The 27,017-nt window shown below is 42.3% G+C and overlaps 1 protein-coding gene across 1 annotated transcript in view; it reads left to right on the top strand.

The window, feature by feature from the left end:
• LOC139696906 (uncharacterized) overlaps nt 1–26,711 on the top strand; it is a 121,478-nt gene extending 94,767 nt beyond the window's left edge. Inside the window, exons 3-11 of the mRNA XM_071595787.1 lie at nt 304–468; nt 16,266–16,360; nt 17,805–17,970; nt 19,653–19,812; nt 21,737–21,867; nt 22,514–22,605; nt 23,782–23,926; nt 25,098–25,892; nt 26,105–26,711. Coding sequence (XP_071451888.1) covers nt 304–468; nt 16,266–16,360; nt 17,805–17,970; nt 19,653–19,812; nt 21,737–21,867; nt 22,514–22,605; nt 23,782–23,926; nt 25,098–25,892; nt 26,105–26,212 — 1,857 coding nt within the window. The 3' untranslated portion in view covers nt 26,213–26,711. The remainder of the gene's footprint in view (nt 1–303; nt 469–16,265; nt 16,361–17,804; nt 17,971–19,652; nt 19,813–21,736; nt 21,868–22,513; nt 22,606–23,781; nt 23,927–25,097; nt 25,893–26,104) is intronic.
• Nucleotides 26,712–27,017: the final 306 nt, after the last annotated feature.

The following is a 27,017-nucleotide window of genomic DNA, read 5'->3' as shown; positions in this document are numbered from 1 at the left end:
CGGACGCAGTTGATTCTCAATTCAAAAAGCATTACAGCAATATTATTAAAGCTTACTGAGAGGTGCTCGTTATTAATGGCATAGGTGAGACTGCATACATGCAATACAGCGTCTTTTTATTGACAAATATATAAGCATGTCCGAGCAGAAGGGGTGTGCATGCACGCGTGTTTCTGTTGGCATTGTCACCACTCGAATGCCCTGCAGCGTCCGCTTGCAGGGCATTCGGTGGATGGGACCGCTCATTCGTTGGCGGTGCTCATTGGCGCCTGATGGGGGAGTTGAGTCGTTGTTTCTCGGCAGGCGAACGCGTCGCGGCGATGCCTGGAGGGCGGAGAGTGGTTCTGGATCGCCGGCGAGGACGGCGGCCGGACCACGTGGACCAACTACTCGCAGTGCACACCCACCCCGTACGCCACCATGCAGATCACCTTCCCCGACATGGAGAGCAACGTGTCCCTGATGGCGGTGAGTGCGCAGCCCTTGACAACGACCAAAGCATCCGCTCCCCAAACTAATCCTCTCGCGAATCATCCAGAAAAGTTCCAACACTTCCCGTTCATGGAGAGATGTAAGCTGCGTCCAGACTCGTTGGGCTTTAAGAAACGTGCTTTGAGGTGGACTCCTGAATGTTAGGCGCCTAATAAAAAGACAGCTTGAGTTTGGACACCCTACGCAGTAGTACTACCATCTACGTAGCTAAGAATAAGGAACAAATAGATGATATTCGAATGTAAATATTTTGATATTTGAGATAGCTTCTGCAAATATTTGCGTGCATTTGCGTAATTTATGGTTCACTCTACAATTCATGCGGCAATATTTTATTAAAGTTTTCCATTTCTTTCTTGTAGTTTAGAAGCTCGGGCGATTTTTGGGACTAGTTTCGCATTCATTTTCTCTTATCGGAGTACGTATAATTAATCTATAGATAATCCATTTCTTTATATTTCGCTTTAATTATTTGGTCATATAGCATTACATTTCCTCAATTTTAAACTTTTTATCTCATTATTGTGGTATTTTACTCCAGGATAATTTTTTTACTCTATTCCTTGAGATTGTTTTAAGATATGCTTTGTGTCATGCGTAGTTTATTTATATTAATTCTTACTTTTCTTGCTTGATGTAACATATTTTTAAGTCACCCTTAGCATCCATTCAATATTTATAATACCTACAATTAGTCTTTCTGGGCGCTTTTTCATTTTTGTTGGCTTCTATTCTTTGAGGGCTTACCTAGTGAAACGGTGAATCATTTTGCAAAGGTTTAGCGAACGGCCCATGATTACGCATTTGGATTCACGCAACGCAGCTATATTTTTCACAAAGAACATAACTCAATGCTTACACTCTCCAAACGCAACATTACGCTTGAAGATTATTTTCCGCAATATTTATATGCTAAAATAAGATTTAACAAGTAGACAAACGAAGGCATGGATGCAAACAAAATAGCAAAGACGATGTTCTTATTGATGAAATGAAGCACCTAACAAAGAAATGTCCTTACCTCTACATTCCAAACATATTTATCCGACAACTTGATAAAATAAAGTTATCAGAAGAATTAAACTACATTCATGCGGAAGTCGCCATATTTCTCTTGCCTGAGGAAAGCTCCGCCTTTTCCCACCTCACCTTACGATAAAGCCTTCGTTTTTTTAAACGAGTAAAGTTGTTCTTTCTCGAAGAAATAACCAATATTATTGTGACCAACATATCTTATACACTCCCGCCATGGCGACTATTCTTAGGCTAGTCTCGCCTCTAGCACTTTGAATTCTGGGATTCCAATATGGCGGATTTAGGATACCTTTCTTGTGTCCTAAAGCCGGGGCCCAAATCATAAGTTGCCTAAATTTGCGCTCCCTCGCTGCCCATTGAGTTTGTACGCCCTTGGAGATGGCGTCCACCTTAAATCGGGAGATTTAGGCGCTTAAAGGACAAGTTTGGACACAGCTATAATCTTCGCATTTGGTTCGTTTTGAGATTAAGACGTCGTACTTTCATCTACATCTACATAATACCCCGCAAGCCGCCGCAAGGGCGTGTGGCGGGGGGTGTTAGGTCACCAACCGTAAAAAAGAAAAATACCACGTGCAAAAAAAACAACACGGAAAATTACACCCACAGCAGCGCACACACTCATGCAAAAATCCCTTCATCCAATACTCATGCAAACACATAAACCGCAAAACAACTAAAAAACTGCACCCCGTGATGCAGCACGAAAGCCATCCTACAACACGGAAGCCAGGACACAACAAGCAAGAAATTGAAACATCACTACCACATGAAAATGCACCACGAAACACTCTACCCCCAAAGAGTCTGTAAAAGGCGACCCAACGTTGCAGGTAGCAGGAATTTCCCCCCGCGGAGAGGGACGAGGGATTGAAAGGAAAGAGACTTAAAAACAGATGAACGGAACACGAATGAGGTCATTCGGAAAGAATGGGTTATTATAGCAAAACACATAAGGTTAGTGGAAGAGCATGCATTTAAATAGAACTAATTATTTATTAGACGCTGAGGGTGGTTACTTTGGGCGCCCCTCGCTCCCATGACACGTTCTTTTCCGCATGGCCCAAAAACATTCTTTTCAAAAGAGAGCAAAGTCACTTCTCCATCCTTTATTTGGGTCCTGCATTCCGTAGGTGTGAGATATGGCTAACTGGAGGAGGTCACTCATTGACCACTCGCACCAAATAATCGCTGTTTTCAAGGAGTAAACATTATCATTATTATTTGCTAGTCTACGGTTGAATGTAGGTTTTGTATGGGCACAAATGAAGAGCCTATCATTCCTAAACCACAGTCAACAAGGCAAAACCTGACACCCCACGCAACATTAAACTCATCTTCAAGCACATCGGCTTCCTCCCTCTCTTCAATTCGTCCAACATCCCCACCCCATTCCTGCCCCTTCATCGTTTGCCCAACTTTCTCTATTTCCCTCCATCACAGTCTTTACCTTCCCACTTCCCATCAATATGCCCTCCATCCATTTTCCTGCCTCCATAGGATTTCTCCCAACAATTCCCTCTCCTCACCCACCATACCTAGTGCTTCCTCATTTGTTTTCCTTTCCATGCAATTTAACCTTCTCCATTCTTCTTTCACACCCACATTTCAAAAGACTCCAATCTTCGTCTATCCTCCTGCTACAGTGACCATGATTCCACACCATACATACCCACGTTCCACATCTAAGTTTTGACGAGCATTTTCTTCACATCCTTACTCAACGTCCCTGTCATCAATTTCCTTTTCCTTGTGAAAGCCTCTTTACCTAGCGCAATTCTTCTCCTTACGTCCCTACTACTTTGACCGTGTTGGTCCAAAACACTTCCGAGATACGTAAACTGTTCTACCTGCTCTAGTTTTTGCACTCCTATTTTAATGTTAAGCTTAGCCTTTTTCTTTCTAGAAAATCGCATTACCTTTGTTCTATTAATATTGATTCTCATCCCATACCTGTCGCACTGAATTTACAATTCACTAATCAATGCTTGCAGCCCCTTGGCTGACTGACAAATTAGAGTTTGGTCATCTGCAAACCTAAATGATTTTACGAATTACCCGCCCACTTTCATTCCTACCTCCAGTTCTCCCCATACCTCTTTAATCAATTCCTCTGCATACAGGTTGAACAGCAACGGTGATAATGGGCAGCCCTGCTTTACATCTCTTCCTAACACTGCCCAAACGGACTCCCCGTTCCCCACTCGCACCTGAGCAGTCTGAGACATGTACAGGTTGCGGATTAGCCTCCTTTCCCTCCAATCTATTCCTATTTTCTGCAGAATACTCATTAGTTTTCCTCAATTTACTCTATCAAACGCTTTTTCGAAATCAACGAAACAGGCGAATACCTCCTGGTTGTGTTCTATATTCCTCTCGATTAATAAGCTCATTACTGCAATAGCATCCTACCTCCAGGTCTTCCCATGCCTCTTTAATCATTTCCTCCGCATACGCGTTGAACAGTAAGTTGTAATTTGACTTGCTCTCCATCCTTTTGTTGATTATCTTGAGGACAACTTTAGCTGCTGCGTGCAAAATCAAGTATTGCTCTGTGGTCCTTACATGATGTAGCCTTTACCTTTTTCGGAATAGGAACTAAAACTGATTTCATAAAACCTTCTGGCCGAATTCATCACTCATAAATGCTCCAAATAGTCCATAAAAACCTTTCCTCCCACATTTTCCTAAACCTTTCAATAGTTCCGCGGGAATTTTGTCTAGCCCCACGGTACTCATCATAGTCTCCGTCTATGTTTAACTTTAGGGACATAAAATCCGAAGTGGATCGTGTGCGGGAGGCATCTGGTGTGGAGTTACGGCTGTCCATATGCAGCATTGTCCCGCGGACTGACTGCGGTGCTTAAGTTTGGAGTCGTATTGAGTCTCTAAACGGAAGGCTGTGGAAATTCTGTCGGGACATGGGGGCCGAGTTAGTGGACTTGAGACCGGTGCTCGGGTCTTGTCGCGCTCCCTTGAACCGCTCTGGGGTCCACTACACCCCTGAGGCATCGGTTCGGGTGGCTCATAGGATCTTCGAGCACTATAGATATTTTTTAGGAAAATAAGTAGGTTAGGTAGTGGAGTAAATTAAAATTTAAAAATAAATTTCCCTGATAACGATATTATAAAGTGTAGGTCAATTAGTGGGTCTCACAATACTAGGTTGCCTAAAGAGATTTATCGAGGTACGTATTGTGCCAATGAGACAAGAGAAAGAATCACTTCTCAGAATATGGACCGATCGTGTATTAAGACACCCAAAAGACTTATAAAAACATCACCAGAAAGCAGACCGCAACGAACACAAAGAAGGTTTTAGAAAAAGAAATAATTTCCGTAGTAGTAGTTAACTGCCGAAGTTTAAAAAATAAGATACCGGAATTTCACCACCTCATTCATAGCACAGAGTCAGATATCATTATAGGAACTGAAAGTTGGTTAACAGATGATATCGCTGACAGCGAAATATTTCCCAAATCCTTCACAGTGTATAGAAACGACAGACAGAATAGAGCCGGAGGAGGAGTGTTTATCGCGGTTAAAAACTCTACCATCAGTAGAGCTGAGTTATTTCCTGATAACTGTATAGAAAGTGTCTGGTGCTCAGTAAAAATACCCAGTGCGAAAAGAATATATGTCTGTGCGTATTATAGACCACCCCATGCTGGCGTTAACTCAATACTAGTGAACTCAATACTACAAGATCTAGAAAGGCAGATCAAAAGCTTTACATCCCACAACAATGAGCATAGTTTAATAATCGGTGGCGATTTTAATGTTCCCACAGTAGATTGGGATTCGTACAGTTTCATAAATGGAGGTAAAGACAAGGATTTATGCGAGTCCCTCAATTTGACGTTCACCTCAAATTCCCTACACCAATTAGTCACTTCACCAACAAGGGGAAAGAACATTCTCGATCTATTAGCTACTAATATACCCGAAAGGGTCTTAAATGTAGGAGTTATTGATGGAATCAGTGATCACAGGGCTGTAAACGCTAAATTTTCCCTAAGCGTAGAAAAAGTTAACAAACCTAAGAGAAAAATTTATTTATTCAATAAAGCTGACCATGATGGCCTAAAACGTGAGTTAAACTGTTCCTTTCTTAGATTTGACGAATTAAGTAAAACTACGAGTATCGAGGATACCTGGAATAATTTTCTTGCGATAACGCGTTCAGTAATACAGAGATTCATACCTAGTAAATATATAAGAGAGAATAAGGAACCCCGTTGGTACAACTCTGAAGTTCGGAAATCACTAAGACGGCAAAGGGCGTCCCATGCCAGAATGAAAAACGCGGTTAAAGATTCCTCCCCTGATAAAATCAACGAAACCTTACAGAATTACAAAGCATCTAGGTCCACTGCCAAGAAGGCCTTCCGGAAAGCGCTAGCGGAATTCAAAAGGAAAAAATTAGGTGAACATTTAAACGATAACCCAAAGATGTTTTGGTCCTACGTCAAGGATGTGCAGGGAAAAAAGTCCACCCTAAACTCATTGAACAACGAAAAAGGGGATAAAGTAACAAGTAGTTTAGACAAAGCCAACATATTAAACTCATTATTCCACAGTGTTTTCAACAAATGCTCCCAGAATATACCAGAGAACCTTCCGAAAACATTTCTACAGTCAATGCATGCAATTGACTTATCCACCCGCGGAATAGAGTTACTCCTTAAAAATATCGTCCCCAACAAATCTCCGGGACCTGATGAGGTACCGGCTCGCGTGTATAAAGAACTGTCGTCTGAAATTGCTCCTTATCTTAATATAATATTTAAGAAATCATTAGCTGAATAAAGCGTGCCAAGCGGCTGGAAGATAGCTTCTGTGACACCCATATTTAAAAATGGAGACTGGGAGGACCCCAGTAATTATAGGCCAATATCGCTCACCTCCATCTCCTGTAAGATTCATGACCACATCATTGGTAGTTCCATAATGAGGTTCCTCGATAGCCAAGATTTATTGATTAATAACCAACACGGGTTCCGTAAAGGTAGATCCTGCGAAACTCAACTTTGTTCATGATATAATGCATTCCGGTGAAAGTAATTTCCAGTTGATGCAATATGGGTGTAAATACTTGGATGTGACAATTACTCACGATCTGTCCTGGGGAAAGCACATACGGGAAATATGCGGTCGTGCTAATAAAAAATTGGGATTTGTAAAAAGAGTGCTGGGTAAATGTGACGAAAAAGTGAAGGAACGATGTTTTCTTGCCCTAGTCAGGCCCCACTTAGAGTATGTTGCCAGTATATGGGATCCTCAAGAGATAAATTTAATTTCGGAATTGGAACGAGTTCAGCGGAGGGGGCTAGATTTGTCAAAAACTGTTACGACCAACGCAGTAGCGTAACTACTTTGCTAGAAAATTTAGGCTGGGATTCCCTTACACAGCGGCGTTTACAATATACTTTAAACTTATTAAAAACATTTAAAGATGGGTCCTTTTCCGATGACATCAAGAACATAATACGAACCCCAACGTATAGTATTACGGGCGGAGGGATCACGAATGTAAGATTAGAGAGATTGACTGCAGGACAGGCAGATTTAAATGGTCATTTTTTCCGAGAACAATAAGAGACCAGAATGCTTGTAATCGAAATCCCCCAATAGTCGGCTCGACATAATAATTATTAACCTACAAGGTAGCGACTGCGCAGGGTTATACGATTATATTTATATATATATATATACGAGGGTCATCCGGAAAGTAGTACCCGTTCGTGAAATAAAGACACAAAAGAAAATATTAACAAACATAAAAAATTTTATTTGAAAGAGGATACTTTAAACTACTTCTCAACATAATCTCCAAGCAAATTAAGGCATTTGTCATAACGTGTGACAAGTTTCTGTATTCCTGCTGCATAGTCCTTCGCCGCCAGCTCATTGAGATACGCGAGGGACCCATCTTGCACAAATTTTTGCATAATGCAGATGGTGTTTAACAATTTCATGAACAATTGTTCGAGAAACATTGGGAAAATGCTCACAGATGTCATCAATTGTGACGCGCCGATCGTTCCTCACGAATTCGTCAACTGAGCTCACCAGTTGGTCTGTAATGACAGACGGTCTTCCCGAACGCTCATCGTCGTGTGTGTTCCCCCTCCCCATGTTGAAGTTGCGACACCACCGCCGAACAGACGACTCGTCCATTACATTGTCTCCATACACCTCCTTCAATTGGCGATGAATATCACATGGGCGAACGTTTCTTGCATTGAGGAATTTAATCACTGCCCTCACTTCACAACTGGCGGCGTTCTCAATTTTTTTAAACATTGTAAACAATCACAGAAACAACACAGGCAATGCTAGCGTCACGCAACTTGGCTCAGAGAAGGCAGACAAGCCACTGAAGCTATCTGACCTCGTCCAGCGGCTACTCGCGTCGTCAGCACTTCATGCGGCACGAACGGGTACTACTTTCCGGATGACCCTCGTATATATATATATATATATATATATATATATATTTTTTTTTTTTTTTTTTTTTTTTTTTTGCAGGTTCCCCTTACCTTTCCCCATCCATTTGAAAACCCCTAACCCCCTCATCCCTGACCCTTTCCTCCTGGTCCTGCACCCCCTGCCACACACTTTTTTGGTGGCTTGCAGGGTATTGATGTAGATGTAGATGTAGATGAACTTTGCTGGCCTAATGTCTTCACCATACAGTTCCTATATAATTTACGACACGTGCAATGCTCATCCTGGAGTAATAAATAGAGTACACGTATCTCTTGAACGAGTTCCATCCGACAACTTTCTCTCTCCCGCACTATTCTCGTATTTCATCGTTTGTCTTCCTCTCCGTCCATTTTATTTTTTTTTATATTCTCACACCTCAGAAAGCACACCATCCACGCTCACCTTCTCTCCTGGTTGAAAAACCCTCAGCACTTTACAACACTAACCTTCGCTCTGGGTGAAGTTAAAGCAATAGCCCTATGGTCGTACATACTACAGCAGCATTCACCTTTGTTGTGGCTGGGACCAATACCGATCCAACGAATTCCTCCGGCCAAACTCCTCTCCCTCATAAATCTACGTTTTCGCTAAACACCCTTCAAGCCGCTGCTGGGGGTTTGGCAGCATTTCGGCTGTAAATGATGAATTAGGGATGTCAGATCACGATCAGGGTCTCCGGCCACAGTTGTTTGGCCACGTGACCCTGTCCTCGTTATGTTTTCGAATTATGCAAGGGAAGAAAGAGTAAAGCCCGTGAATAAATGCCGCGAATCAATCCAAAAACACTCTTTCATTTTTCGTTTTTTCTTTTTCTATGCGGAGTACAGCGGAAGTGTTTTTCGCACGAAAAGTCATCCATCGAGATTTCAACGAAAATACGTTTTGAGGTTCCCTAAAAACGTGTAAATCACATTCCGAACGAGGTATGTTTGCCCGTCTGTGATAGTTTTTTTGCGCGCGATAACTTAAAAAACATTAATCTGAGCAGCATAAAGTTGTTTAGCATTTTTTATTGAAAGTAAATATACTGATAAGATTGTGTTCAGTATCTTCCCACCGGAAGTGACCTCTTCTTGCGAAGCGCGTCAGTGGTGCCGCCCCAAAAAACTTAAAATGAACGAGTGATCCGATCCGAACGAGGATCCGACCCGGAACCATCCGAGTTGCTATGCAAATATTGCTCCAATAATACCCGTTGTCTCCCACTTCATAAATCTAAACAACTAACCACTGTTATCACCCCGAAGGTCGGTTTCATCTACATCTACATACCACCCCGCAAGCCGCCGCAAGGGCGTGTGGCGGGGGAAAGGTGATGGTAGGGCTGATCGGGAACTAAGCCCAACGGCGCGTTAGAATAACAAATCCAGAGTAAGGAGGGGGTTATGAGGCCGCCTATGGCTTTCCAGTAAGTTCTGGTGCCCGATTAATCTCACAGTTTTTGTTATGTTGAGGTGGCCCAGCGGCGTCACCTGGAATCGAACCCGGACCCTCCGGTTCGAAGTCCAACGCTCTACCCTCTATACTACCACCTCTCCCACATAAATCTAGAACATCTATATTTCCTTCCTCAACTTCTCTTTTGATTTCACTCTCGACTTCATATCATTAATATTTTCCTGATTTTCTAGCTCCCTATTCAAAGATTCGATTCTGCCTTATTTCTGATTGATGCCGATTAGGTTGTCCAATGGCTTTGTCGAGTTGACCTTGGGTCATTATAATCGTGGCCAATACGACACCCAGCCCCGTGCACTGATCCGTACCGACTGACTTTATTACTCTCGTATTTGAGTCCATCCATGCGTCGTGGACCTGAAGGGCCTTCCCGCGGCTCGCCTCAATGTGTCAGTATTTTTCACGTGACACCATCCCTTGTATTGGCCACCCCACTGGGGTCGGACCCACCCCTCATCCCTCTCTTAGGAACAGAAACTGTGCGCACTACCTCTCATCTAGCCCCTACTCCGATGCATGGGTGACCAGAAGCAGTCATCATTACTTTCGCCAGTAATATTCACTGCTGGAGAGCCATTAATTATTCTAAATCCATTAGATCTTCGTGTTAAGGTAAATGCTAATGTTAAATGTTGCCCACGCCCTGGAATAATCCATGCCTATATATAATACAGAATGAGAAGAATCGAGATGGCATCATTCTCTACCTCCGTTTGTCCATAGGAAAGAAGAAATATGTCTTTTGAATTCCCGTAATTATCTCAGTTGTAAAATTATTTCCCGTGAAATTAGAGTGCTCTCGGCGGCGCATTAGCATCGCCCACGTAAATGACGACCGGAAGGGAAAAAATATTCCATTTGTCCGCACCGCCGCCCCCGCGTCTTTGCTTCCTCCACCCCCTCCTCCCCCCCCCTGGCGCCTCTTTATGGAGGCGCACCGTGGGGACTGATGGCGAGAGCGGCGCCAACACAAATTAGGCGCCACGACCGCGTCTGTATTTTTCCCCGGGGCGTGTCCCCAATCCTCCCGCGTGCCGAATAGTACTTTTCCCCTATTCGCGGGGGTAATTTCCGGTCGCAAACATCCAAGGGTTTCTCTTTTCTATAAACACCATCGCAGACCCTTTTGAATTCTCGTTTATCTCCGTCCGTCATCCAATTTTCCATATCCCCCATTATTTTTCTTCCGATCTTTACTTAGGTTAGGTTTCCATCATCAAAGACGTTCGTTGTGTAGATGATTTTACCCAAGAGGGCCTGGGAGTTCAATCCTTCCTGTCGCCTAATCCGAATGAATTAATTCCCCGACACTGCGGCAGGACTTGAGCCAAAAACTTTCCATGCAATGCATCACGCACTTTCGGACTTATTTCCACGGGTCCACCGGTTCCATTGCCACGGGAAACAAGGGAACAAGGAACAAGGGAAATTTTTCGACTCACTTTTATATCGTGGGGAAAAAGGTAATTTGATTGCAAAGCGAGGGATGGAACCTGCCTCCACTTGAAAAGAACATAGCGTACGAGGTTCATTGCGGTTGTGGACGAAGCTACTTCGGACAAAATAAAAGGGTCATCTCCCAGATGACATTGACGAGCGCAAGAGGTGATGAGTATCCATACTCATCACGCATTACCGAACGGTCCACCTCTAGGCTAGGGAACACAATTCATCGGGAAAGGGTAACTTTCTTGATACTTTCCCATTTTTCTTCGATAGTATCGGACCTTTACCATCCTCCATAACTTCCTCTACCGCCTGTTTGTATTCCTTCCTTTTCAAACCATTTAATGCTTCTACATTCCATTTTCTAACTCGCTGCCCCTGTCTTATATTTTTGAAACGGACGCTAGATTTCATAATAACTAAATTGTGGTCAGAGTCCGCATCTGCTCCCGGAAAGCTGTGCGATTTATCACACTGTTCCTAAACCTGTGTCTACCCATAATATAATCTAGCGGATACCTTTCTGAGTCACCTGGCATTTTCCATGTATACCTGCGTCTTTTGTGGTGTCTAAACCAAGTGTTGGTCATGACTTACCCTTGTCTCCTGCAAAACTCAACTACTTTCTCCCCGCGGTCATTCCTCGTGCCTAAACCGTAGTCCCCGACCTCGTCACCATCTCTTCGCTCACCGTCGAATTCCAATCCCCCATCACTATCAAATGTTTCCCTGCAGGAACACACGCGATTATGTCCTCTAACTGATCGAATATCCTATCGACCTCTATTTCCTTATGATTCCTCGGTGGCATGTATACCTGAATAATAACCAAGTTCGTTGGTTCTGCTTTTATCTCTACTAGTAGTATTCTATCCTTTACCTGCTCTATGTTGACTACGCTTCTTCCTACCTCTTCATTTAATACTATGGCAACCCCTCGTTGGCTCTCGTCTCCGCCGCTGAATATTATTATATACTTATTACTCCAGTAATCCCCGCTATCTTTCCATCTCACCTCGCATAGACCTAAAATATCTATTTTTCCCCTCTCCATCTTTCATTCAATGTTCTCCAGTTTCCCTGTCCTCATCATTGTCTTAATATTCCACGTTCCTATTCTAACCAATGTGGTCTTCTTCTCCTGCGCCTTCTGTCCTGCTGCTGCCGGTTTTCCCTTGCAAGGGTTTTGTGGGATAACGACCGCGGAAGCCTTACCTCCCCCGCTGCCGGGCACGACACACGGCCGATTGGGTCGAGGCCCGTAGTTGCCAGGAATCATATTCTCTGTAGTGACCATCATATTTATCTTGGGAATGATAATTGGGGTGGTTTCCCGTTGCCTTCCTCAACAGTGTTTTTAACGTGACACCATCATTTATTGGCCGTCCCTCTGGGGTCAGACGCCACTGCAGTCGCCTCACTGAGGAACAGACGCTGCGTGGACTACCTTTCGTCTAGCTCCTAACCTTCGACCTATCTGGCATGAGTGACCCTACCAGGAGCAATTATTTTTACTCCCGCCAGCACAGCTCTAGGGCTCATCGGAACGCACAAGCCCTTCCACCACGTCGAGGCTGTATTCCGGGGAGGGGAAAGCATTCATATATACATATATAAATTAAGTATACACCTACACGTACACACATACTCTAAGTAAATGACAGTGAAGATGGAGAACAATAAAATTCTAAGCAAAGAATGAGGTTTGTGGGAAAAGCTAGGGAGAGCGTGGCATTGCTCAACCAGTAAAAACCCATAAATAGTGTGTAGGGGAGGCAATCGACAGCCGAGGTCAGTTGCGTCATCAGGTATGGATGGGAAAGGAGGAAGGGTAGAGAGCATCGGCATTAGCCTACTCTAATAGCGGAAGGCACCAAGGGATCACACACAATTTAACGTCCCATCCGACGGACGGCACACTCACGCAAAGTGCTCTCCACAAATCACCTCAAGTATTAAGGAATCGGGATACCACTGAAAGAGATCTATCGTCTCCAAGATTCGATCCCGTGCCCTCTGGGTGGGAAGCAAGTGAGCTGGCGCCGCACCATTCCGATCACTCCGGAAGTCCTCCCCTCAGCGACCGACTCTGGCGTTGAATGCGACGGGAAACTGCCTCAATTTCGACGTGCCTTTCCCATACGGACGGCCCTCCACTCCAACCCACCCACCCACCCTTGCCTCCCCGCGGGATACTTCTTCCGTCCCTCTCCCGCTTGGCTCACTCATTCCAGGTTGTCACGCTACATTTGCCAGGGATTCGTCAAACAAAGCCGGTAGATACGGCGGACCCTGAAGAAACTACTCCCCCTCCTCGCCCAACACCGTCAAATCCAGGGGATCGGGATGGTGCGGTAACCCCTACTTGAGGTACATTTTGGAGGGCACTTTGAGAGAGTGCGCCGTCCGTCGGACGGGATGTTTAACTGTTTTACCCCTCGGCGTCTCTCGTAAAGAGTAGGGTAATGCCGACGCCGGGTTTCTCTCTACGTTTCATCCTTTCCTGTCCAATCTTAATAGCGTAAATGACCTCAGCTATCGCTATATACTACCAAGTAACTACTACTACTTACAAATTCAGATATACGTTCTATTAAAATTTATATGACCTAATTGATTGTCTTCATCTGCCTACGAATTTGTATATTTTTGCCAGTTTTATGTTATCGTCTGTTCGCCTCAGATGTGCGTAATCGAGTTACTTCGTCTTTTTATTTATAATCATACCCTGTACTCTGCTCCAAAAGAGTAAAATAGTAAAGAGTCCAAGAAAAATAACCATTGTTATTGCTATATTTTAAACAGAGCCTGAAGCAACTTGCGCCTCTCAAAAACACCCAACCGATCTACCCATGGCATTATCACCATAGGCTACCTTGAGCTGGCCATTGGTCCCTTTCCCGGTTTTTCCAGTTTCACACAAAATTTGATGGCGTAGCGTTATTACAATAACCGGTTCATGACGAATTATAATGAGATAACGTTATAGAGGTTTCGCAAATGAACGATCCGCACTCCGCAAAGGCTGGGAGCCAACTGCCACCGGCCTTTCCTGATGCTCCCAGCCCTTGAACCTAGTCAGAGAAACCGCCACCCGACCGTCCGTCTATCCGGGGAAAAATAAGTTCTATTACTTTTGGGACAGACCCTGTATTATAGCAACATGGTCCACTTGAAAACAACACCGTTTCCAAGAATTACTGAGTGAAAATAATCCCCGAAACAATTTACGTCTACATAAACCCAGAAGAGAGTTGACGGATTAGTCCATTAACTTCGATCGCCCTATTACTGCCCGCCCCCCAAACTCATCAGCGAGCGAGACTCAACCCGTTTGGTCCGCTTAAGGACTCCCCGTGTTGACAAGCATTTCGCGGATGATGAGGACGTTGAACGCGGCTGAGACAAATCCCCAAACAACTTCGTGCATCAGGTTTTTAGGGCACCGATAAAGAAATGAGATGAGTTCCAGCGACATACCATTGGGGCTAAGTGACAGACGACCTGTCCCACTAAGAGCTCATCTTGGCAGCAAACACCGAGGGGATGATGAGAACGTTGAAGATGAGGTCAAGGCGCGGCGGACGCCAACGATAGACTGGCCCGCAGATGTTTTGGGGCAGTGATCCTCTGGGGCACAGAGTCCTAGAGTCGGGGCACCCTCAGCTTCACAAAAAATGCGTCAATCTCCAATAGCGGATCTTCCTGGTAAAACAAATCCGAGGCATGGAAAGAACGGCCCCCCCTCCTTATTGCCCTAATATGTCTCCATGCCTTAGGGATCCTCTTCAGGTCCCCCGTACAATTAGTTCTAATGTCCACAATAGAGTCGAATCGGTGCCCTTTCAAGGTTTATTTTAACTTTGAAAACAAAAAAAAGTCTGATGGAGCCACTTCTGGAGAGTAGGGTGACTGCGGGATCACGGAATTTCGGTGCTGGCGAAAATCCCTGTCACGATCAGCGCCGTGTGAGCCAACGCGTTATCGTGGTGGAAACGCTATGCATTGTTTCTCCACATGTCCGGCCTCTTTCGGCTCACTGCGACCCTCAGCCTCTTCATAGCCTCTAAATCTTTGTTGATGGTTTAAACTTGAGGGACATATTCGTAATGCATCAGCCCTGGTCAATCGAAGAAACACATCAGCATGACCTTCACATTGGACCGAGAGATGCGAGCATCCTTTGGCCGCGGAGAATGAGGACCTTTCCACTGAGAAGACTGGGTCTTTGTCTCAACATCATAACCGTAAACCGGATGGTTTTAAGAAACCAGAATCACTATGGTTTTAAGAAACTCTGGGTAGGCATTGGCTTGATCCAGTAGTTCCTGACAAAAGTCCACACGCTTTTGTCTTTATTCATCAGTCAACACCCGCGGGACGAATTTTGATGCGACGCGCGTCATGCCCAAAATATCTGTCAAAATTGTCTGACAGGATCCAAAACTAATGTCCACTTCCTCGGCTATCTCCCTAACAGTTAAACGGCGATTTACCCGCACCAAATCGTTCACCAATGTGACTTGGTTGGGTTACATCGAAGTGGAAGGCCGCCCCGCTCGCGAATCTTCATCTGTCGAGGTTCTGCCCGATTTGAAACGACTGTACCACTCAAAACACTGGCTTCGACTCATAGCTTCAATAGCAAAGGCTTGCTGAATCATTCCAAATGTCTCCGTAGCACTTTTGACATGCTTGAAACAAAATTTTGCGTACACACGCTGTTCCTCCAGCTCCTTCATTGCTGCCGTTGCACGCGGTGACGAACAAGTTAAGACACGTACCAGTACTGCTGCGTAACGACTCGACTAAACAAACGCAACACCTCTCGTTTTAGTCGCTAGGTATGTCGCTAGATGGCGCACTGTGTCTCGTTTCGATCCGTTGAACGGTTTGCGCAGAATAAAATCGGGCTTGTCTTTTTTTGATCACCACTTGTAAACCGGTGAAACGTACTCCGTTGAAGGACGAGATGGAAGTGGAATAGGTGGATGCCAATTAGGTACTTCACGGGAAATAGTGATAATAAATCAAGTCATTAATACAGATATATCCTTCACGTTCGACTCCAGGTGTCGCCTCTGGACCCCTTCAACTTCACCTGAGCCGTCTGATTCTTCTTGGGTACCACATCTACCCGTGGTAACCGAATAGTGGCACAGGGATAAGCGAAATGGTCCCAAAACCAAATTATGATGCGTAAATTTGAATTCCACTCGCTTTAGTATTAGCTGAACTCTAACTCTAAATCGAAAAAATTCCTTCGGGTTGTTTACTGTAGTTGGTAATATTCACAACTCTCAAGCTCCCTAAGTGATATACATTTGTGCTTTTCATTTCAGAAATGGGTTCCGGTGGTGAAATCTATGTCGAGATTTGGATACAGCGTCTCGTTAATTTCATTAGTCTTGGCTTTCGTCATTATGGCGTCCATCAAGTAAGTATATGCCTTACCTCTAGTTTGATTTAATAATCTTAAGCAGTAATTGTTATGAAAAGCGCAATTGCATTTAGAATTATAATTTGAGCATTATTCTCATACCTGTCCCTCTAGACACACATTCATAATTTGTTCAAAGGGTTGAAATGACCGCACCTTAAACTAAGCCGTTTCAGGTGTAACTTTGTGGAATTAATATAAATTCAAAGAAGTGACAGACACGGTAGTTTTCTAAAGTTAAAACCTTTCACAGTTTTCACATAACACAGAGTTTTGGTCAGGGGAGAAGTAACACCTCTGTCACTTCATTGGACCTATGTACCCTATAAGCACCGCAAGGGTATTTAGTGTTAGGTCGCCAGCCATGAGAGCGAAGGACGATAAATGGCACTCAGGAAGTACTACAGCATGTCGTCAATCGTTTCTTGTGTAAATAAGTGGTCTCGAGTTGTGACGCGGAAGTGCGTGTCGCTAATCCAAACATGAGGCTCATTAATTTAGAATGAGAGGGATTTTCACGATATCCTTATGTAAATATAAAGGTTCGTTCCACCTCATTTACGTTTTTAAGAATGGGGCGACGAGTGCGATTTTCCACTTTATCATTTCACCTCCTTCAACCTCCTAGCCTCCCACGTATCGGAAAGTGGAGGGCCAAATTCAATACGAAAGTCGTGACTGATAACAAAAGGTCTGCTTCTGACCAATACTAAAAATCGCAGGGTAAGGCCAATGATGATTGCCCATCATTAATACTGGAACTGCCATTTGCTGGCTAAAACCACCTTCGTGCATCGGCCCTTAATCAACTTCCTGAAGATCCTAGTTCTTCAAAATTGTGAAGAGCACAAATATTAATCAAAGGCCAAAAGTAATCCTTCGTGTGTACTCTCTCTGTCCTGATTTAAGGGGAAGGCCTGCCGAATTTCTCTCTCCATGATTGGCGAGCCAGGAATTTTGAATGAATACCATCTTTTTCCGATGGCCACATCAAATACAATTGCTAAGTTGGCTCTGATCTTGAGTCTAATGATTCCAGGTATTCTTAAAATGTCATCGAATAATGTCAAAATATAAGATTGTTATTTTCTCGTAATTTGCCCTTCAAAAGAGTATTTCGATCTCGTGAACGACGCATGAAATATCAATTTAAAATATGAAAAAATGTCCGCTTTGAAATATAACTTTGGATGATAATAATAATTTCGCTTTGTTTTAATACAAACGCCCCCTCACGTCACCCCAGGGGACACGTGCTTACATTTATGTACCAATATTTTCCAATTCCAAGTTTAACAAAGTGAGTCATGAGACTGACTATTGAAGGGATATAGAAACGGTGCATGCAAACTTCCAAAAGTGAAACCCTGAAAGTGCATGAATAATGATCGCTCTGAAGGCGCCAATTAAGTATCCCTAATCTTCTCCTCTTGGCGCCAAGGAAGCTGCGCTGCCCCCGCAACATACTCCACATGCACCTGTTCGCCTCCTTCATCATGAGGGCCTTCATGTCCCTGCTCAAGGACTCCTTGTTCATCGAGGGCATCGGCCTGTCTTACGACGTCATCAAGCAGAATGGCGGCACGTTCGTCTTCTCGCAAGGCCAGGTAAGAATGCTGTTACTCCTGATTTAGAGTCGCGACATGGTTCTTCCATTGAAATGAGCTTAAATACGTATATAAAAGTAACATATAGAACTCAAAGGCCACGATAAAATGTTTCTCTACGCACCTCTGAAAAACGGTGTTAACTCTCTCTCCACTTCAGTGGAAAAGCATGCGCTTAGAATTCATATCTTAATTGGGAGCGCATGGAAAATTTTCTTTTCTCAATTGAATGCTTAGCTGAAAGAATGGCGTAGCATGATTTACTGCGCTTCTCGACCAAAGGCTGCGTGTAAGCTCTGGCAACGAGTCTGCCTACCACCAAACAATAAGTCAATACACCCAATAGATTTTAGTTGAGAAGTTATCTTGAATTTCATCATTTTCCAGGTCATTACTGTGACTCATAGGACTGGCATTGTCAGTTTCAGCTGTTTTTTGAGCTGCATGCGTCCTACCTCTAGCTAACCCTTTAATTAATGTCTAAAAACCATTAAAAGAATGATTCTGTAAGTGCATTCATAAATTACTGTTTTCAAACTCATATTCGACGTAATGAATGCATACATTTTATTAGTAGGAAGAAAATTGCTGTGTTTAATTCCGCCAGAATTAATGTTAAAAAACAATATATTTAAATGGATAGTACATCTTCATAATATAATATTGATTCTAATGATTCAATATGGAGATGTTTTAATGGTAACGTGAAAGTGTATCCCCATAATTCAAACATGCTAAAGCCTGTAACATATCGTGAGATTTCCGAGTATCACATCAGAGAACTTTTCGTCCCACGCCAACGGATGCCACCGATCGCGGTAAGTCACGAGGGCAAAGGCGCTGCTTGCTATCATAACACCCAACCGCGGAAAGGGTATAGTGTAACAAAAACAGTTCCGATTATTCTAGAAGACTATCGATCGTTTTTTTGTGGCTGGGGTGGAAAGATTCATTTAAAATTATCGCTATGTGCATCGAGATGATTGAAAAAACGCGATTCTCCATTTTCAGCAGTGTAGAAAAGTTGTCTAAAAGTAAAATAAATATCATTTGGGTCGTAGAAGCGTCGTACGCCAACTTTAAAAATCTGCGAAGACTATTTGCTCATTTGAGAAAATCATCAATTTTCGATACATCCATTGTTTTAAATCCGAATGATATTTCAAATTAAGTTATTCTTCAATGCCTGTGAAAAAATGTCTTACTCTGCGCGAAACACTCGCGCGAATTCCGTCTTCCACCGGGTTTCCCGATTTGTCCACTCCCTGGTCATCCAGTGTAATAATGTGCTAATGTGAGATCCTCACGAAGTATGTGATTGATATTCCCTCTGCTTCAAAATCAAAAGCTTAAATGTCGAGTAGAAGAGAGAAATTTCATTCATAACAGCTCTAAACGATTCCCGACGTGATCTAGGGCACCAAATCAGACGTAATCCCATCACAACTCACGATAATTTCCAAATAATTCCATAAAAACAAAAGTAATATCTGAATATTCTAAAAAAAATAATTTGTGCTTGTGATAAGGCGAGGTTTTCTGAACCACCGGCCACTGGCCAACAGATGAAGCACACTTTTCATCTGAAGAGTGTAACACGAGTGAAATGTGTAAAAAGCATCCTATTTGTAATACTTAAGCATTTTCGGGAGCATTAATTCTTGCTTTCCCAACCCTTTCAGCATAGTTGGGAGTGCAAGATGGTGGTCAGCTTATGGCAGTTCTTCATCATGGCAAATTACTCATGGGTTTTAATGGAAGGCCTATATCTACACAACCTGATATTTATGGCATTGTTCTCCGACACAAGTTCAATCACCCTCTATGTCATTCTAGGGTGGGGTAAGTGACAATTCTGTTTTGACACTCCAGGATTAATTCCTCATTTCATTTACATACATGTAGTGAGTTAGTGTGAGGATTGGGATGGTGCGATGGTACTGGCTTCCCACCAAGAGGCTTCGAATCCTGGAACCGGTAGATATTTTTCAGTGGTATTCCGATCCATATGTACTTGAGGTGCTTTATGGAGAGCACGCTGTCCGTCGGATGCGACGTTAAAATGGTGCATGACCCCTTGGCGCCTTTTGTTATTAGAGAACCGACACCGGGTTTCTCTCCCCCCCTTCCTCCTTTCCCATGCATCCATCCGTAATGGCGCAAATGGCCTCAGCTGTCGGTCGCCTCCCCTAAAAACTACTACTACTAAGTAGTAAGAGCTCCTTAAATACAATGCTCATTGACCGAATAGCCTTCCATTGCTCAGGACCAAAGGAACAACTTTCAGAGATTACATTGATGTGGTGTCTAGTCAATTGGCTTACCACCCCTTTAGCCTGGGTTCGAATCCCGACGGTGGCTGGATATTTTTTCGGATGCACACCAATGAATGCAGGCATAGCAGCATTGACTAAAAAGACTTTCTATCAGAAAAAATGTCTCACAGTAAATAGTGCTAGCGTATATATGATGAAGCAATGAATTAAAACTTAAAAGAAATAGATGGCATGGTGGGGGAGGATAGGGAGTTGTTTGGAGAGGTCCGAAAGAGGCAAAGAATGGTGAATGCAGACCATTTTCATTGGTAACATTGGTGATGGAATTCCGAAGACTATGGAGAAGGGGATGATGCCAGACAGGCGAGGAAGGGGGATGAAAAAAGGATGGGCATGTTGGATGGCATGCGGGGAGGAAGGAAGTGTTCAGGATTGAAAAAGGGCTTATTGTTGTGTTAGGTATCAGGTTTTTTGCTGTTGGGAGAGACAAATAAATATATTGCTGTTCAGTCTTTGTCCATCCAACCCCTATCTTAAATGGTGGCGTACAAAATATGCATGGAATCTACTTTCTGTGATGAGTGATCAAGAGGGGCAGCAGAGGAAAGAAAACTGGAGACAATGGAATTATGGCGCTGTAGAAGAATAAAATGAAAGAAAAAGTCAAAAATGAAGATATTCTTTGAAGAGTGGGTCAAGGGAGCAGCGCATGGATTATAACACAAGAAGATGAGAAGAAACTAACTGGACATAAACAAAAACAGTAGGGCCTACTGAAGACCAAAACTGAAGGAAAGATGGATGGGAAGAATAACAGATGAAGGTTGTATGTACGTTTATTAGGAGAAGCAAGCAATAGGGAATGATGGCACAAGGAGCTATGATTGAGAGTAGACATTGGCAGGCAACAGGATACACTTTGAATCGCTACTTCAAATCAATCCCTGTATTGATATCCTAACAGTGCATTTGAGAATATATGTTATATTACTCAATCAAACTAGTTGGGACTTACTCTTTTGATTATTCACCTTTGCAAAATTAAGCAAAAAATTACGGGAATTACAGGAATCACTGTAAAATGAATTGCAGCCTAACTGAGAAATAACAAAAGAACTGATATCATCTAAGTATGTGAGCATAGTTTCAACTAACCAGCCAAACACAAAAAAGCCAACTGGGGTGACTCAGGCTTCATATTTAGCTTCGCTAACCTCCATTGCATGTCCCTAGGATGGTTGCCTAAGAAAGGCATGATGCCTAGATGGGGAGCCATTATCATCACTGTGAAACACACCATGTTCTCAGAGTTATACCTGTATATCTTCTAACTGTTTTTCAACTGTGAAGTGCCTTAAAGTCCATTTGCAATATTTTGAGGCACCCTTTAACCCATGACCTCATCAGTGAAAGTGAAAAATATGAAAGCAAAAGAGAAGAGAAAGAAAATTTGTGTCATATGTATTGTTTTATGCAATTTCCCTTCACAGGGTTTCCTGTCCTGGTTGTAGTTCCATGGATTGTTTTACGAGCAGTATTAGAAGACACTCTCTGCTGGACAACAAATGAAAATCCACTATTTTTCCTTGTAATTAGGATACCTATTATTGCAACAATACTTGTGAGTATTCATTTATTCTGCCTAATACTGTGTTTCACGATGGATTTGGATGTTAAGGATATCTATAAATTCTCTAAAGTACCATTTCTTAATCCATGGAAAGGCACTTCAATTCTAACCACTGGAAAGTTAATTATTCTGTAGTTCATAAGATTTAATGCTTGAAATTTTCTGTGAAACCCATTTTCCCATTTCATGCTGCTGTTTTCAGTGACAGTGATCATGGTACATAAATATCCTTTTTAAAAAGTTAATCTAGCTTCAATATACTTCAAATTCATTTTCTTGGCAAACATGCTTTTACTATGAAGTAAATTTGCATAGTTCCAAGTCAAAAACCACAGCTTAATATATTGGGAACAATAAAGGACACACTTAAATCGGCCAGTTAGAAAACTTGACAGATTTGGACACACAATAAGGGCTAAAATTAGGGTTTATGTTTGCTTGGTGCCAAGGATGTGAGGTTCTTATGGGTGAGACATAGGTACGGCCTGAATACTGCAAATTTGATGAATGGCATAATACATGAACCATCAATCAAAGAATGGTGCATAAATAAGCTGTAATTTTAATCATTTTTCCTTCACCTCTACAGATCACTCAAGAACTTGTCAAGTATGTAACTGTTTTTAAATCTTTTCAGATCAACTTTGTCATGTTTCTGAATATTGTCCGAGTGGTGTTTCTTAAGCTACAATCATCCATTTCTGAAGAGACCAGGAAGTATAAGTTCAGGTACAGATCTACTTTAAGTGAAGCCATATCTTCCTTACAACTATTTTATGTGTATATTCTAATGAAGTGGGAACGTCTTTGGCCATTTCCAGCCCCAGAAATATTCAATGGTTTATATTTTATCACTAACTCAGGAAAAGTGTCCAGGGAACTTCAATGCGTTGCTCCCATCAATATTACCATTAGCTGTAGTCTACTGGTCAGTTGATGGACACGAGGACATGATGGCATTACCTATACTGATAGCTCCCCTTAAAGAGTGTTACCAATTTTTTAAGCACAAACCGAATCCCTCTCGGCAAAAGCAGGCTGCATTTGTCAAAGAACTTGCCTCAAGCTTGACTGTGGGATTTAATGTTCTGTACGAGAGGTCAGCTTTGCAGTCCTCACCCATTAAAAATACTTTTTGGTTTTACACCTACCGTGGTTTGGGGTTGGCATTTAATCAGCAGACATGCTCTCTCCTTTACCTCATTTCTATTTGCTCTTTGCTTTCCACAAATATGGCTCAGGCATTAGTCATATTCAAAATCTGATTTTGCTATTACTGCAATACAATTCTTAAAACAGAATTCAGCATTTGTCCCATGTCATTTTTACATCCGCCCTAGGCAGCGTAAAAATTTCAAAATCAATATAATTAATAATCTAACAGGAAGCAAAGGATATTGAAGACTGTGACATGGATGGTAGAAGTTTAGCTAAATGAGGTAGAGGGAGGAGAAGATTGGGTTTGATAGGATGAATGAAAGGTAGCAAGGGCGTGTGAAACTGAAAAATTATTCGTTGTATTATGTTGTTTTAGTGCATTTAGTATGGTGCTACTTAATGTTCAGGAATGTTGCAGTGCTAAGCCCCTGCGTCTATTAAAAGCCTAACTTCCTACTTTGGCCACGAGACCAGTTTTAACATTCACATTATAAAACACCTGCCACAACTATTTAGTTCCACTTAGCATTACCTAGTATATTAATCAGTAGAAATGTATGAAAAGTATTTACAGATGGCTAAAGATTTTATCTCAATATGGACAATTAAACATCACCATTTGATACCTTCATTCACTGTTTTCATGAAATCAAAACGACTAGTAGAATAGCTGTTCTCAACTCATTAAATGTCTACATCATTGGCACACAGCCCTTTGAAACTACATACTTACTTCTTCTTTCACAGACGCTGGGCCAAATCTACTCTGGTGCTTGTACCACTGTTTGGTGTCCACTATACTGTGTTCCTTGGGATGTCTTATTCCATGGGAGTAAACCAAGTGGTCGAGATAATATGGCTCTTCTGTGATCAGTTTTTTGCATCCTTGCAGGTAAATACTGAGCTTGTTTCATTTTCTCATTCATATGCAAATTTCCTTTTTCCATTTGCATAATATGTTGATCAACAGCAAACTGATGATATGAAAGTACAACTTGACTGGCATACTGATCCCATTTGCTCCATCATTAGAGAGAAATTTTCATGGAATTTACGTTCGATACTAAATTTTTGTACAATATCGTAGATTTAAATGACTTGTTTAGGGCAAATGTCAAAAACACCACTCCATCATAACTTATATCCAAGCCCTTAAATCTCCGCACTCAACTCTACATTATTCATAAATTTACATTGATTTCAATTGCATTAAGTAATTCAGTTAATTTTTGTGGACAAAGCAATGATAGTCATTTTTTCTGATTTCCCACACTCCATGGGAAAATGAAAGATCATGATAGGCAGATGACAATGAAGGATTACTTTTTGAAATAGCAATAGCTAGCTACACCTTGCATTAACCTAAATTATCATCACCAGACTGAAGAGGCTCTGGCCTGTAATGGGGGGGGTTATTTGCTTGCTTTCATAATTTCAGTTTGCACGTCAAAATTTGAAATAGGACCAAATAGAAATCTATAAATAACCTAATTATGGCAGCACATTCATTCAAGGATACTTACCTGTCAAAGGTTTATTTTAGTCTCAGTCAGTCTCTAGGTAAATTTATGTCCTCGACAACTATTTAGGATTGCATCTGCGGAGGCCATGGGCTTGGAATATATCATCTTCCTTCCTCTATGCTGCTTCAAGAGGAAGTTCATGGAGAAAGTAGAGGAGACCAGCATTCTACCTTCCAATCAAACCCACCCTCATTATCACCACCTCTCAGTTCCTTCACCCACTTTTCCTTAGTTCAGATTTCATCCCGCAACTTCATTGTAGCTCAGCTATCATTTCATAAGCATTTGAAATGCTCTCAATGTTTTTTTCCACAAATGCGCCAACACAGTTGCTTACCAAGCCAATTCCATCATTAGGCATACCAACAGAGAACAGTATAATGAAATGCAATCACACACCACCTTCAAACATGCACTTTTTTAAATTGAAAAATTGCCCTTCTTCCAATAGAAGGATAGAAAAATAAATGACCCCTTGTATTAGGGTGGAAATGTTTTTGAAAATCCACTTAACTAATCTCATTATTTCACCTTTCTCAGGGGTTATTCATCGCAGTCCTCTACTGCTTCATGAATGGCGAGGTTAGGGCTGAGCTGACGAAGAAGTGGTTCCACAGCCGAAAGAGCCCCAAGACCAAAGGCAACAAGTCCCAGACAAAGAAAGAGGGATCCGATGTCTCAGCAGAGAAAGATGCTCTTAACAGTGGTGGTGCTGGAGGCATCCTATTCATGTTTCCTCAGGTTGACAAGTCCCCCGATTCACTCGGGAGGTGCAAGAAAGTTGGATTTGATGGCATCGAGAGCGGAACGGAGGACGATGAGAGACACTGCGGCTCACCGAAAAACACAAACAGCAATGATGACGGCATCAATCTGCAGGCAATCAACATGACGCACTTCCCTCGATTTGGGAGGCAGATGTCAGCACCTGCAGGTTCCACGTCCTCCACCGGTGCCAAGCTTTCGCAGCGTGGCGGCTGGGGCTCCCCAAACAAGACTGTGAAAGGGAGCAACACTCTAGCCCAGGCCATTGCACACAGCGAGTTCATCCAGGGCACCAAGAGGATGGCCAGGAAGTGGAGTGAATCGGTGAGCCAATTCGGAATCCTGGGAAGGGCAAATGGGGGGTCCTCCTTTGCATCTGCTTCATACGACTCATCTTGTACGACCAACTGCTCCATCGACAACGAATGTGATAACATCAACGAGGGAACCGAATTTCTGGTTGGTGAAGAACGTGACTGGTCGCAAGATGAGGCCGGTGCTCCCACAACTGCGCCTCCAATGGAAACGCTTGACCATGAACAACGACATCACTCCTTGCACAGAAGCCTTGTAAGTGTAATGAAGGTCATGCTCACACAGTCAGGGTTTAATTGCTGAGTGAAAAATTACTATCGTGCCAAATATTTGAGGATAAATTGACTTCAAATATACTTCCCAAATAAGAGGAGTGTTCTGCCTGTTAAAATATTTGCTCTCCTAATTTAATGTTCATGCAAGCCTTCCTATGCATTGAGAAAATATATCTGCTTCTTTCTTTCCAGTCTGATGGAGCAGCCCTCAGAACAAAATGCCACGATGAATGTGTTGGAGACTGGATAACTGTAAATGAGACGGCATTTGATGAAAAGGACGAGCACTCCAACTGCTGAATTAAAGTCCGCTAATTTTATCCAAAGTGAATACATTACAGCATCAGTAATGAATGAAAGAGTTCATTTTCATCTATTCGCTGACCAAAGTCAACTAGGAGAAAATATTCCTACAGAAATGTTGTTGAATAGACTAGCAGAATTATAAGTAATGTAAAAGCATTTTTCATGAATTAGTTATGATGATTAACCAATGTCCATGAATTAAAATTTACGCCCTTTACATGCAATGGCAGAATATTTTGGCAGTATTAAAACATGGATGTGATGACTTTCAGATGCTAGAACTGCCTTATTTTTCCACCAAAATGGGAAGGGGTGATGTAAATGCTTTCATTTACAAAGAAATTAGTGTAATTAAAGTTAAGTTTTCCTTTCATTAAAATTCATTTCATTGAAGCATTCATTCCATGTATTTTTTGCATTCATGGAACTGGACATATTATATAATTTTGAAGTATTGAATATTATATATATTTTTCCTGTTTCTTGTTTTCTATTATGTAGGTTTTGTTAATAAATTGTTTTGAATATTTAAAATTGTTGTTTTGGTCTTCGGCTTCAGGACTTAAGTGAGTGACCCCGAGATCATTTTTTTCAGAGGAAGGACTCCATTTATGAAAGACAAAACATTCAAAATGGGTCAGGGAGTTAAATGATGACATCCTTAAAGCATGTGAGTGAGTGAAATGCAAAGTTTTTCAGAAAAGCAATTCCAGAAGACAATGAGGTCTTCCTTCAATCAAAACTATTGTGGTGTTTAACCTTGGTCATGTTGTGATTGTGGATCCTGCATGCGGAAAGG

This window comes from Hetaerina americana, unplaced genomic scaffold, assembly GCF_022747635.1.
Source record: "Hetaerina americana unplaced genomic scaffold, ioHetAmer1.1.p SCAF_7, whole genome shotgun sequence".
Lineage (NCBI taxonomy): Eukaryota > Metazoa > Arthropoda > Insecta > Odonata > Calopterygidae > Hetaerina > Hetaerina americana.
Note: the sequence above shows the minus strand (reverse complement) of the source record. Positions and strands in the feature narration are given on the sequence as shown.